This window comes from Pelodiscus sinensis, chromosome 2, assembly GCF_052426305.1.
Source record: "Pelodiscus sinensis isolate ZL-2025 chromosome 2, ASM5242630v1, whole genome shotgun sequence".
In the NCBI taxonomy this organism is placed as follows: domain Eukaryota; kingdom Metazoa; phylum Chordata; order Testudines; family Trionychidae; genus Pelodiscus; species Pelodiscus sinensis.
Window position 1 is genome coordinate 166,787,021 of NC_143053.1, and position 14,579 is coordinate 166,801,599.

At 42.2% G+C, this 14,579-nt stretch overlaps 1 protein-coding gene across 2 annotated transcripts in view; it reads left to right on the forward strand.

Annotated features, from left to right (window-relative positions):
• The window catches only part of EGFR (epidermal growth factor receptor), a 227,433-nt gene that overhangs the window by 187,784 nt on the left and 25,070 nt on the right, over nt 1-14,579 (forward strand). For both annotated transcript variants that reach the window (XM_075921718.2, XM_075921717.2), the window contains exons 16-20: nt 638-673; nt 4,101-4,242; nt 5,514-5,636; nt 7,545-7,643; nt 14,319-14,504. In XM_075921718.2, the coding sequence (XP_075777833.1) occupies nt 638-673; nt 4,101-4,242; nt 5,514-5,636; nt 7,545-7,643; nt 14,319-14,504 (586 nt within the window). The remainder of the gene's footprint in view (nt 1-637; nt 674-4,100; nt 4,243-5,513; nt 5,637-7,544; nt 7,644-14,318; nt 14,505-14,579) is intronic.

Sequence of the window (14,579 nt, forward strand, 5' to 3'; positions counted from 1 at the left end):
AAGCTTTTCCTCATAATCCCCTGCCTTGTATGAAGGACCTCCCCTAGTGTGAGAGGTTAATTCCGTCTCCAGACAGATTCAGTCTTTGCCTCCCTGTTAACAAAAAGGCCAGCCTGTTACAATGAACATTTTCCCACTCAGAGAAAGATCACGAGCTCTTTTCACACAGACCACCAGTCAGCTCTTTGTGATCAGTCGTTTTGTGCACCCCCAGGGTAGGAATGAAGTCGGCTCTTTTGAAGTTGTTGAATAAGGCAGCACTTGTAAAGATGGTGGAGGTATTGCGGGGGAGGTGGGAGAACCCGGGAACCCATGGTGCATTCAAATGATATGTGTATATGCCTTAGCTGTTTTCTTCCACATTTATAGGTTGATATTCATAAATTTGTTCTTTTAAAGGAATATACAGCACACCAGAGCCCGTGAACTCTGATTACACAGTAAAACTTTCAAAATAATATTTTCCAAAAAAGGATTTTTTAGCTATTAATCAGGAGGTTAATATTCAGTCAGCTTTTAAAAAGATAATTTGTGAATGACCATACAGTTATTCCACAGTATGTGAGAATAAGTGCTCTGCTAATATATATTTGTAATTGTCTTTTTTTTTTTTTTTTTTTTTTTTTTTTTTACACAGGTGCAAAGGACCAGGTCTTGAAGGCTGTCCATTAGGGTAATTATTGAATTCTTCACAACTAATGATACAGTCGGGAAGAACATTCCCGTATTTACATTTCAAAAATGGTTTCTGAATGAAAATGATGCCTGTGTTGCTTGAATGTAAGTAGATTAAAGCTATAGATCGGGATCGGCAACCTATGGCTCGCGAGCCGAATATGGCTCTTTAGAAAGTCTGATATGCCTCTTCTGGAGCCCCAGTTCAGCTCTCCCCACAGCAGGGAGCCCATGTTGACACTACAGCTTTATGGCCCCCGGAAGACTCGAATGCCAGCACAGCGTCTTGCGGGAAAGGGTAGGGGAAGAAAGCCCCCTCCCTGCCAGATGTGGCATGCGGTGAACAAACAGGCTAGACGTGGCTCAGTGCAACAGCTTTTTCCTTCCCCATGCATGGGGGAAACCAGGAACCAAAGATAGCTCCCTGTGAACTAACATTTCCTTCCCTCAAGACACATTTCCAGCAGCCTCCCCTGCCAGCCCTTCCTGGAGATTTCTGGGAAATGGGAGCAGCGGGAGGCGTGTTACACGGTGCCTTACTGTGGTGCAAAAACCAGTAAGTGTCCCCCATCCCCTCATGCCCAGACATGCTTCCCCCCCACTGACACCCCCAGTCAGACAGCCTGCTCCTAGCCGCCTGGCAGACATCCCCTGTTTCTGTCCCCTGGCAAAAATCCCCCCTGCCCCCGGTCGGACACCCCCTTGCCTCTAGCCCCCTGGCCAAAATACCCCCTTGCTTCCAGATTCCTGGCCAGACACCCTCTGCCCCCTATCTTGCCACCTCACTGTTTACCCCTTTATTCAGTTCCTGCCCCCTGAGCAGACTTTGCACCCCCACCCTCCCCACCACACCCACCTCCCGCTCAGATCCTGCACTCCCATCTCTATCCTATTCACTGGCAGTCCTGCCCCTCACACTTAATGCCTCATTTTTGGCCCCAACCCAGAGGCTGGAGGGGAGGGGCACAAAATGCACTAACCCTGGAACCCCAGGGTTAAATCTGGCCTTGAATCTCAGTCCTCCCTGTCCTTGCCCCGACTATAGGGCTGGAGCACCGGTGGAGTGAAGTGTTTTAGTTGGGGGCCACGCCAGTGAGGGTTGGAGGTTTTTGGAGGTTCCCCACCCCGCCATAAATAAAGATAATGTAGAAAATTTTTGTGTTGGACATAATATTTTACTTTACTTAAAAATGAAGCCTGGCCAACAAGCCCCAAATTTGGGCCCAGCCCCCTTCTGGCTGCAGTGTCATAACACTCCCGCATCACCACCCCCACTCCCACCAACTCTGAGGCCATCATACGCCTGAGCCCCTCAGACCTCCCCCTGCTCCCCAGACTCTTGCACCCCCACATCCCCAGTCACAAAATGTCTGCACCCCCAAACTTGTACCCTGAGTCCATCATACACCCCAATCTTCTACTCTGAGCCCCTCATGCATCCTAACCCAGACTCCTGCACCCCCGCATCACCCTCCCCCTGCCATAAGATTGGCAGAAGACAGCCTGAATGTGTGCATTTGACCAGTTATGATGTAAACTTCAGAGAACTGTGCAAAAAGATACAGGAGCAGAAGTCCCATTTTAAAGTCTGGGAGTAGAATGTTTTATTTATGCTATTCTTAATCCGTATGTCAATTATCAATAATATTAAAACATAAGAACAGCCATACTGGCTCAGACCAAAGGTTCATCCAGCCCAGTACCCTGTCTGCCGACAGTGTCCAATGCCAGGTGTCCCTGAGGGAGTGAATCGAACAGGTAATGATCAAGCGATCACTTTCCTGCCATCCATCTCCACCCTCTGACAAACAGAGGCTAGGGACGCCATTCCTTACCCATACTGGCTAATAGCCATTTATGGACTTAACCTCCATGAATTTATCTAGTTCTCTTTTAAACCCTGTTATAGTCCTAGCCTTCACAACCTCCTCAGGCAAGGAGTTCCACAAATTGACTCTGCGCTGTGTAAAGAAGAACTTCCTTTTATTTGTTTTTAACCTGCTGCCGATTAGTTTAATTTGGTGGTCCCTAGTTCTTATATTATGGGAACAAGTAAATAACTTTTCCTTATTCACTTTCTCCACATCACTCATGATTTTATATACCACTATCCTATCCCCCTCTAGTCTTTTTTCCAAGCTGAAAAGTCCCAGTCTCTTTAATCTCTCCTCACGTGGGACCCATTCCAAACCCCTAATCATGTTCGTTGCTCTTCTCTGAACCTTTTCTAATGTCAGTATATCTTTTTTGAGATGAGGAGACCACATCTGTACGCAGTATTCAAGATGTGGGCGTACCATGGATTTATAGAAGGGCAATATGATATTCTCTGTCTTATTCTCTATCCCTTTTTTAATGATTCCTAACATCCTGTTCGCTTCTTTTGACTGCCGCTGTACACTGCGTGGACGTCTTCAGAGAACTATCCACGATGACTCCAAGATCTCTTTCCTGATTGGTTGTAGCTAAATTAGTCCCCGTCATCTTATATGTATAGTTGGGGTTATTTTTTCCAATGTGCATTACTTTACATTTATCAACATTAAATTTCATTTGCCATTTTGTTGCCCAGTGATTTAGTGTGGTGAGATCTTTTTGAAGTTCTTCACAGTCTGCTTTGGTCTTAACTACCTTGAGCAATTTAGTATCGTCTGCAAACTTTGCCACCTCACTGTTTACCCCTTTATCCAGATCATTTATGAATAAGTTGAATAGGATTGGTAGTAGGACTGACCCTTGGGGAACACCACTAGTTCCCTCTCCATTCTGAAAATTTACCATTTATTCCTACCCTTTGTTTCCCGTCTTTTAACCAGTTCTCAGTCCATAAAAGGATCTTCCCTCTTATCCCATGACAACTCAATTTACTTAAGAGCCTTTGGTGAGGGACCTTGTCAAAGACTTTCTGTAAATCTAAGTACACTATATGTACTGGATCCCCTTTGTCCACATGTTTGTTGACCCCTTCAAAGAACTCTAGTAGATTAGTCAGACATGATTTCCCTTTACAGAAACCAAGTTGACTTTTGCCCAACAAATTTTGTTCTTCTATGTGTCTGACAATTTTATTCTTTACTATTGTTTCAACTAATTTGCCCGTACTGATGTTAGACTTACCAGTCTGTAACTGTCGGGATCGCCTCTAGAGCCCTTTTTAAATATTGGCGCTACATTAGCTATCTTCCAGTCATTGGGTACGGAAGCTGATTAAGTTGTATATTTTCAGTCATGCAAACAGGAATGCTTATACAGCTCTTTGTTGACCACTTGTTCTGAATTTTGATGTAGTTTGGCTCTTTGATTTGAAAAGGTTGCCAACCCTGGCCATAGATTGATCACATTTCAAACAAGGAATGTTCTATTCAAAATATCCCGTATGTTTTCTTACACCAAATCACACCTCTTTCCCCTTTTTTGTTTTCTAGCTCCAAAGTTCCATCCATTGCAGCTGGTGTTGTTGGAAGTATCCTGTGTCTGGTTGTGATTGCCTTGTGCATAGGGCTTTACATGCGCAGGCGTCGCATCGTTAGAAAGCGCACGCTTCGCAGGCTGCTTCAGGAAAGGGAGGTAAATATTGCCAGAAATTTCTAAATATATTAACCAACTTTATTGGTGTACCATAGCATCTCTGAAAGAGCTGTTTTATTGGGTCAAAGTACAGTGGCCCTGACCTCATCCTAGCACTGGGGTCAGCAACTTTTCAGAAGTGGTTTGCCGAGATTTAACTTATTCACTTCTATTTACGGGTCAGTGTGCCGGTGATACGTTTTCAAGTCAATAATAGTCCTACTCACAGCAGCTTCATTCATTAATACATTGAGATGCAGATCTTACTGATTAGTGTGAGCCTTGGCCTTGCTGTGCCTTGCTGAGTTCTCTGATCTCGGGCTCGTAGCTTGATACTTTCAGCAGCACTCAAATCTCTGAGTCAGGGTTTGGAATCCTACAGCATGTCAGAGTGGCTGCATGAGCAGACACACACACCCCAGTGTGGCAGTGGTCCTGTCCTTACCTCCAATCCGCCCGCCCACAGCTTCAACCCCCCTGTCTGCAGCTTCAAACGCTCCCCCTCCCCTTCCCTCCCCCCACCCCCCCTGCAGCAACCTGCCCCATGGTATGGCCTCAGCCCCAGTGGCGGCTGGCTACCGATGCGGCCCTGGACACCAGAACAGCTGCCTGAGGAGCCACCCCCAACTCAGCCCCAGGCCATCTCTGTCTCCACCCGCAGGAGCGGCCATGACACTCACCCTCTAGGAGCAGGAGGAAGTGAGTGCTGCTGCAGAGGTAAGGGGGCTTAGGTTAGAATTTTTTGCGCGTCGCTGCGTAGGCACACACATTAAGGTTACGTCTAGACTACAAGCCCCTTTCAAAAGACAGCATCTAGACTACAAGCAGACTTTTCGAAAAAGCGGCTCACTTTTTTGAAAGAGAGTCAAGGTTTTTAGAAATGAACCTTTTATAGAATATATGATAATTAAACTGGTCAGCATTATGTACATATTTCAAGGGTATAAATTTTACATCCTAATATGAAAAATGACATCTGTCCATGTTCTTTTAAAATGTTAGTTGTCATGCCAAGCTCACATTCTGTTTTCACTTATGTTGTGTAAATCTGGAGTAATTCTATGGAGTTCATTCTTGTCTCATTTACATAAGTGGAAATCTGGAATAACTCTGCATGAACTCTAGAGATGCTTTTGATTTTCATAGCCATAAAAAAGAGAAGGATTTGCCCCATGAATTACCAGCAATGTTTGCTCCGTTTCAATAGTATGTGTTGCTTGCTTTCCTTCTCTACATTGTCTTTCTAAAGTGCAGTTCCTTTTATACAATAGCTTGTTGAACCTCTAACACCCAGTGGCGAGGCGCCAAACCAAGCTCTTCTGAGGATTTTAAAGGAAACAGAATTTAAAAAGGTCAAAGTTCTAGGCTCTGGAGCTTTTGGTACTGTTTATAAGGTAAGACCACCATGTTTTTCTCACCACACACATGCACACAAACAGTGTATGCAATGGAAGCTGAAAACATAGTCATGGGGGGTTTTTTGAGTTCTTTTCAAATAGTCTTTAGCTTGAGCCATGTGTGAGTGAATGCACAAAGTTTTGCATTAGATTGTATGAAAGCCATGCAGCTGAATATGAAATCAATGTGTCTATTAACAAAATACCACTGCCAGAAATGCTTTCTTAGGGATGTAAAAATATTAAGAGAAATCAAAGTATGGCCAACTCAGTCTGCTGTGCTAAGCAGAATTTTGTTCTCTTTTTTTAATCTTCTTTCTTTATCTGTGGATCACATTTATTGGGTGAAAAGAACTACATAGAGTTACAGAAAGGCAATTGGATCCTTTCTGGTAGGGTGTTATGCAGAAAGATTTCCTTTCCCCTCCCCACAGTCTGTATAGAGAGTCTCTCAAAGGCTATGCACACTTATTTTGAAATAACTCATGTTTAAAAATAAGAGTGTGTGCGTCTACAAAGCAAGCCCATTATTTTGAAATAATTTTGAAATAATGAGCTTCTAACTCCGACCTCTGTAAACCCCCATTTCACAAGGAGTAAGGGAAGTTGGAGGAAGTGTTCTTCCTTCGACTTCCTGCTCTGTAGACCACGCCAAAAGCCGAGTTAAGCTACTTCAACTTCAGCTACATAATTAACGTAGCTGAAGATGTGTACCTTAACTCAACTTTAGCCTGCAGTGCAGACGTACCCTAAAAGTTTTCTCAATGAGGAAGCTTCAAGGTTGTACACATTTGGTACTGAATTGTAAAATATAGACTTACTTACTTATATTTTAGTTTAGACATTTGGGAGCAGATTTTCAAATGTGCCTAAGAAATTTAGAAACATAAGTCTAATTATTTTTCAGGAGCACTTGTGCTCCTAAGTCTCTTGGTGTGATTTTGAAGTTTTCCTCTTTTGACCGCTGAAACCCCTCTGCCTAAATGACAGTGAACAAGAAAGCATTCTGACACAAATTTACTTCTCATAGTATATATTAAGGATTGGATTATTGTATAAGCTTTGGAGCAGGCTGGCTGAAATTTAGTTTCAGATGAGAAAATCCTGATTCCCATCATTCAACAGCTAATACATTGGAAGTGACACAATAGTGTCACTTTGAAAAGTGAGTTCAGCAAAGACTGTGGGTTGAACCTTCCTAGTCTGGCATACTCAGGACCTCACTGGTCCCAAACCAGAAGTTTGCTGGACTAGGGGAGATCAATGTTGACCTCTACTCCCCGCCTGGATGCCCTTTGGGTTCTGCTCCTCCTGTCCCCAGGCACCATGGCTGCACAGCTCCAGTTGCTGGCGCGCCAGGGCACAAGGGTTCTTCTCCGGGGTCTGTGGTTCCATTCTTCCATTCTTCAGCAATACACTTGGCCCTAACCCACCATTTTTTCCCTGTCAGTGCTCTGGGCCGGACCAGGGGTGTTGCCAGACTAGGGAAGTCCAGATTAGAGAGGTTCAACCTGTAGTAATGTCCAATTATGTCCAACTTGCATGTACAATTGCTGTGACTGGTAGCATTAACTGGATATTGGTGTGCACATATCACCATTTATGCATCTTTTGGGCTCTTTGCACATGCAGATAACTGCACATGCATGTTGTGGAAGATTAGGCCCAAGAGATTGAGATGTATGCCGAGTCCAATAACAGGATTCTGTGCAGCCCTCCAGAGAGAGTGACTGCTTAAATACCTCCTTCACTTGCTTGCTTAGCCTCCCTTAACAGTTGCTTGGAATATTTGTCTGGTCTGGAAACATTATAAACATTAAAATATAAAGCATGCATTTGCAGTTTCCTCAATGATAGTAAGTCATCATGCTAAGGACTTGAATAAACTTTCTTCATATTTTATAGGGGCTCTGGATTCCGGAAGGAGAGAAGGTTAAAATTCCTGTTGCTATTAAAGAATTGAGAGAGGCTACCTCCCCAAAAGCCAACAAGGAAATACTCGATGTGAGTTTTCATCTTTATTTGTTATAATTAAATCTTTGCTGGTGATAGTTTTAATAGGAGGGAAATTGTGTGCTCTGAATTCATGTAGCATTGGTGGCTTTTGATTTGCATTCATATCAAATGCACAAGACATCTTTAGCATTTGAAGGACTAGTTTTCATATTCAGAGTTTCATATTGCCAGGTATAGTAAAGCTGGGGTGGAGAAAAGACTAAGATCATTGTATACATGTAAGGAAAACTGGGTAAAGGGTAGGACGTTGAAGACCCTGGTTCCAGTGCTCTCATGGAAGTCAGTGGAGGTTTTACCGTTGACAGAGCTAGACCAAAAGCAGAGTGCTGTTTGAGAACCCTACCTTGGAATGGTACAAGCAATAATGATGTGAAGTTTTAAAATGACAAAGTCCGACTGATTATCCATTAAAACATTCTAACAGTAGTATCTGTTAGACAGTGGAGCAATCTGCCAAGAGGAGGCATGGAAGCCTAAGATGTCTGAAATAAGACCAGTCAGATAGATCTCTGAGTGCTTTCCCAGCTCCTCAGGGCTTTACAGAAATTACAGGTTCTAGCACTAAGCAATATTAACCTATTTGACTAGCAGCAGAATAGTCGATGGTACTTCAAAAAGGAATGGAGAGGACAGTATTTTAGGCTGATAATTCCACTCTGTGCCTCCTGGGAACCCCATGAAAAACAGTGTGCTTTGAGATACGGCAGTCATCATTAAAAGATTAACATTTGTTGACAACTGGTGAATCCTTCACCAAGCCAGCCAAACCCTTTATCCTGCAGTCAAACCCTTTATCTGCGTGGTTGGTCTGTGGATACCATTGCATTCCCTTTATCTCCCCTGGACTCCTCTGTGCATAGGTCATGTACTAATGCACTGCACAGAGAGTTTGATTTGGTGCTAAAGGGCATGTTAAAACAGTGAGTTTAAGGCAGAGACAGTCTTTGTTCTGTGTCTGTCCAGTGTCTAGCTCAGTGGGCTCCTGGTATGTGACTGGGACTCCTAAATATGAGGGTGATACAAATTAGAACAGTAGCAATGATCACTAATCTTCTTTGGGCTCTGACATTTCATGTAGGATTAAATGTTTAGTTACATAGAACTAAATGAACTGGTTTAAAAATATATATATTCTGGCTCATGTGCCATGGAAATTATGAAAAATCATCTGGCCTTGTGGAAAAAAAAACCAAGGACCACAGAAGCCAGTTGGATTTTATTTGCTTTCTTGAACCTAGCCCATAATTAACAAATGAAAGAAACTCACATGAATTCTACTTCTATTGTGCTTGGACAGGACAGATACTGTGACTCACAGCTGCTAGAGCTGGTCTATGTCTGAACCCCTTCTCAAACCTCAGGCACTATCTAAGGCAGCTGAGAAATGAAGCTACACTGCGCTAGGTTCAGATCAGATACAGGGTACCTCCCACAGCGAACAGGCAGGAAACGGGTGATGGAGTGTCCTTCTGAATCACAGTTTGCCTCTTAGGGGCTGCACAATAATGTACTGCCCCTTGCTCAGAGATCATGTTTTAGATGTATGTATATACTGTAAACCCATAAACCCAGATCCAGGGTTCCTTGAGCTTAGTGAACTTTGCTGTTCGAGGCTAATGTGCATGTGTGCGTGCGCGCATGCACACACATACAATTTATTTCCTCCAAGGAAAATAACATTAAAAGAAAGTGAAGATCACAAAGACCAGAAAAATTAGGAAATGTCAGTATAAAGGTTACTCCTGCAATCTTATTTTGGCCCGTGTGTGGGCATTTAATAGTAAATTTTAGTTACATCAGTGATGCCAAAAAAAATCTGTTAGTCTGTAAAGTGCCACAGAACTCCTTGTTTTTTCAGTGATGCTGATATCTCAGTGGGTCAGGAGCCAAATTACTGATCAACAATAGACAAAAGAGCCACAGTAGTGTGAAAGATGGGAAATCTATATAAACGAAATATTTCCTCTGTCTTTCATGCTATTGTGTTGTGTGTAATTTGCTTTGAAAATAATATATTATTCTCACAGCAAATAAGTTCAGTAACTTACTGCAAGTTGATTACTTAATTTGTTAATAGCATAGTGAAAGTATCCTGATTGGTTAATAGCTTAGATTGTTTAATAATTAAATCACATTGTTTTAATAGCAGGTACTAGAAAGCATCAGAGGGGACACATCAAAAAACCCACTTTTGACTCGAGAGCCACACACAGTCTGAGCATCACAGAATTATATGATCACATGCTGTTTGTATGAGCCCTACTAATCCCTGCAGCCCGGGCTGGAGCACACTCAGTCTCTCTGTCGGGCTCGCGTGTGCACAGTCCGCTCAGCACATATATGTCTGTGAGAGGCCGAGCATGCTTGCTGCAGCTAGACACTTCAGAGTACTTAGCTTATGAACTCTTAACAAGTCTCTATTGAGCATGTGCAGACTGTGATTCCTCAGCAGCTTATAATTTGGCTAATTTGGACACATGTTCACAGGAATGGCAAAAGATATATCCGTGGCACCATGGCAACATCCCTTTCTAATGTCAGGGTCCTGCCTCCAAAATCTAGAGTTTCTTGATGATTATAAGCTTTTTTTTTTTTTTTTTTTTAAGTATGAGCCAAAAACTTTATTTTTCTCTACCCTCAGTCTCAGAAGTGACTCAACTATTTTAGCTGAAACTTTCAACAGTAACAAAAACAACCTCAAGCTGACACCTGGCCTGGAAAATTTCAGCCTAAATGGTTAAAGTTTGGCAAACCGATAAGCAGCCAAAAACCCGGTTTCACAATGGGGAAGTATTGAGCAACCGTAGCTATCGGCCACCTACAAGAGAGCACTTTTGAATCCTCGTTTCATCCTAGAAAAACAACTTTTCTATTTCACACCTATCTTAGTGTATTGGCCTGACACATCATTATATGCCTATACTATTAAAATGCCCCGCTCCCCAAAAAAGAGGGGGGTACTTTCAGGACCAATATATCAAACAATAATCCCTGCTGATTTTAGGTGTTTTACTAAAAGCTGGTTATCTCTTCACAAACACCATCTATGTTTTTACACAACATAGAGGCAAAACAGGTAGGCACAAACAAAGGATGCAACCATAGTGCTGACCTTCAGGAAAACATTTGGCAAAAGGAAAACCCGCTGATACTCTCCTTATAGAATTTTGTCCAGAGGATGTGAGAAGGCAGGGTTTTCCCACTGTCCTAAACCAATGGAAGTAATAAAGGGTTTGGCCCCTAACTACATGCAACTCAGCAAAAACACAGGCACATAGACCATGTGCCTCCAAACCTGCTGTAAGACAAATACACATACTGCTGCTTTTCCCACTGCCTTGAGGCACAGTTACATGATCCCCAAGATGGCAGCCTCCAATCACCTATGAAGGGCAGTTTCGTAGCAGAGAGGGTCTCTGTGTAGAGGAAAGCTAGTGCAGGTGCATATTGTTTTATCTTTCCTAGAGATTTCCCTATATGGTGAGGATGGTGCAAGTCCACCCACTCTGAACCATGCTCCTCCTCCCTTTTCACACTGGCATGGATCCCTTGACACACAAAGGGTTCTTTGCAGATGCTGAGGTAAATGACACAGCTCCTTTATGGCCAAAGATAAAGCCACAGTTCAGGGAACTGCATGGCCTGTGTGTGTGTGTGTGTGTGTGTGTGAGTGTACTTACCGATCTGTCTGTGTGTTTTAAACATTTATATCTCATGAATACATGTCAATACTTTTAACCTGATTTAATGGAAGAAATAAAAATGTCTTTAAAAACTGTTGTACAGAGATGTAGAGAGAATACAGGCAGTCCCCGGGTTACATGGATCCAACTTACATCAGATCCCTACTTACAAACGGGGTGAGGCAACCCCGCACTAGCTGCTTCCCCCCAGCAGACCAGGGAGATGCAAAGCTAGCACCCCTCCCAGCAGACCAGGGAGACGTGGAGCAGCTTTTCTCAGCAGACACCTTAGCTTGAGAATAAAGGACTGAGGGAAGTGAGGTGTGGGAGAATAAAACTGAGCTCTGGAGAAATGTTTGGCTAGAGTTTCCCCTACAATATGTACCAGTTCCGACTTACATACAAATTCAACTTAAGAACAAACCTACAGTCCTTATCTTGTACGTAACCCGGGGACTGCCTGTAATGTAAACTTGCAAAAGCTGCCTTGGCCTTAAAATTCCTAAATGCATGTTAAGTGCATGAAGGGTTAATTAATAAGCCAAAATGATTGCTTTTGTATTCAGTATCTCAAGCTATTCCCATGGCAGGGCAATAGATGTGTCGCCTGTGTGCACTTATGGAATATCAAAGTACTTTTTTTTTAAGAGCTAGATATCTCTACATGATCTTTCTCCCCCCCCCCCTCCCCATTTGTTCCCATTGAAGTGGGACTCCTAGCAAGCAGCTCGTGCCATTTTTAGCCCTGTTTACATTTTAGATGACTTAGTTGATGGAATTCATTCCCCATTTCACAGGAAAAGAAAAGATTCAAAGAGATGGAAGCACAGAGAGAGAGAGAAATAAACAGAGCTTCAAAAAAGATTTTACTAAACTCTCCATGATCACTGATCCCTTGAAGATAGTGGCTAATTAATAACAACTTTTTGTAAGAAGAATGGTTAGGTATTCAGTGTGTAAAAAACAGCATTTGTTTATATAATCCAGTTTTATTCTCCAGCCGTTGGCTTTATTAGGGCAGGGATAATTCAGTAGATTTGTTACCAAATACCAAGCATAGTTGGAGTGGGTCAGAGCGTACCTCAGAGATTTCCAAGATAAATATTGAAACAAAGACTTGCTTTAATTTAGTAAAATATTTAAAGGGACCTGTAACTGCACAATGGTTCCATTGTAAGTTCAATGATTCTTCAAAGAGTCCATGGCCTATTTTACTTTGCAGTATCAGATTTAATAGGCAGCGTTAAATCCTGGAAGAACTCCATATTCCGTGTGGCCCATACACCCACTCCACACATTCAGTTCCCAATTTCCCAGTCTTGAGGCCTGCTCCTTATAGGTTGTGCAGCAGATGGGCAGTGAGAACATCTCTGAGTTTGCAGATTTTTCACTCGGCTAAAATTAATTCAGTATGCATCTGAATCTGAACAGGAAACAGTACAAGAAACAGACTTTCTTTATTGCTGTGGTTGTATGGTTTTTAAGTCCTTTGGGATCAACATAATTGAGCCTCTATTCATATGGAAACATCTTACAGCGTGTGAGGTATCGAGCCATGAGGTTCCTATATAAATTACTCTGAAACCCTGTATAATTTAGTAAAGAATGACATGCTTTTCCTGGAACTTCATTGAGAATTCTATAGCTTTGTTTCAATATTTTGTAGTAGGATGATCATTCTTTATATGGTTCTGTAGAAATCGTTTATGATCCTGCTGCCCAGGAAATCTTTGTAAAGGGCAGCCTGAGTGTGGGTTGTGTGGCAAACAAAACAAACAAAAACAGTTATTCCTCAGAGCAGACCTCTCAACATTGTTATCTCGGTATCTTGTAGTAAATATTATATGCCAACAACAGATGTCATCATTTAGCTGACAATGTCACATAACTGTAGAGTGGACAAAAGAAAATATTACTCATGGATTTTAGATTTTTTTTATGTCAATGCATAAATGTGCTTCTAACACTAGCTCCCTGACAGCCTCACAACAACTTAACATCTGTCAGAAGTCTGTTAGATAATGATTAAACTGCTATCATATTGCATTTCTTTCACCTTTGTAAAGAGTAGAACTTTTTCTATCTCCATGACAGAAGTGTCTTGACTTTGATTGCTTGCTTTGGGCTGCTGTCTTTCAACGGATGATGTTTTGGTGTCTGATGTCTTTCCAGGTGGTGATTTAAATGCTGACCTAAAAGTTCACCACATGGAAGATTTCCCACTTAGTTCTGCCTTAAAGTTCAGTGTCATAAAAAAAATAACTAAAAGCAATATCCTGTAGATCAGGAACAAAAGCAAGTAAAAAGATGATTGCTAAACATTAGACTTTATTTTTCCAGAAGACCATTTTTGAGGGAGCAGCTTAGTAGTTGCAGTTCATAATGGGTGTAAAAAATTACCCTGCAAAAAATGGAAGTCCCTATGGCTACAGCTATACTACACCCTTCTTCTGCAAAAACTTATGCAAATGAAGCGCCAAGTAGAATATTGCCACACTTCATTTGCATAATTAATTAGGGGCTGTTTTTACGCAAGAGGCTTTTGCACAAAAAGGAGCTGTGTAAATGTCTCCTTTTTGCGCAAAAAAACCCTCTTGTGCAAGAGCCATTCTTCCTGAAAATGAGGCACCTCGCACTTTCCATTGAACTTAAAATTAAGTCTTGTTAGGTTTCCTGTTTTCATGTCTGGAAGTTTGCACTGACCACGCTGCTTGGTATATAAGAACCAGGAAACAGGCTGTCCTGATACCAATTTAAATGCTGCCTCAACATTTGATATTCAGGACCTCTTGGTGCACTGGGAAATATGCATTAGCCCATATGAGACACAAAGCATTTTACAAAAGGTTCAGTAATCAGGAAAGTGCCAGATTTTTTTTTATTTGTTTGTTTGTTTATTTTTTACTGCTGTCTCTTGAATCCTAGTATTTCTGTCACCCATGAAGGACTGTTTCAGGATGTCTTCTCTTTTTCTGACCAGGAGGCTTATGTGATGGCTAGTGTTGACAATCCATATGTGTGCCGCTTGCTGGGAATCTGCCTTACTTCTACTGTCCAGCTTATCACACAACTGATGCCTTATGGCTGCCTCCTTGACTACATCCGAGAGCATAAGGACAACATTGGCTCCCAGTACCTTCTCAACTGGTGTGTGCAGATTGCCAAGGTAAATGAATGGCAGCACAGTCCATTCCAAATGCTGATCATAACTGGAACCAAGAGCTCTGAAAGTATGTAATTT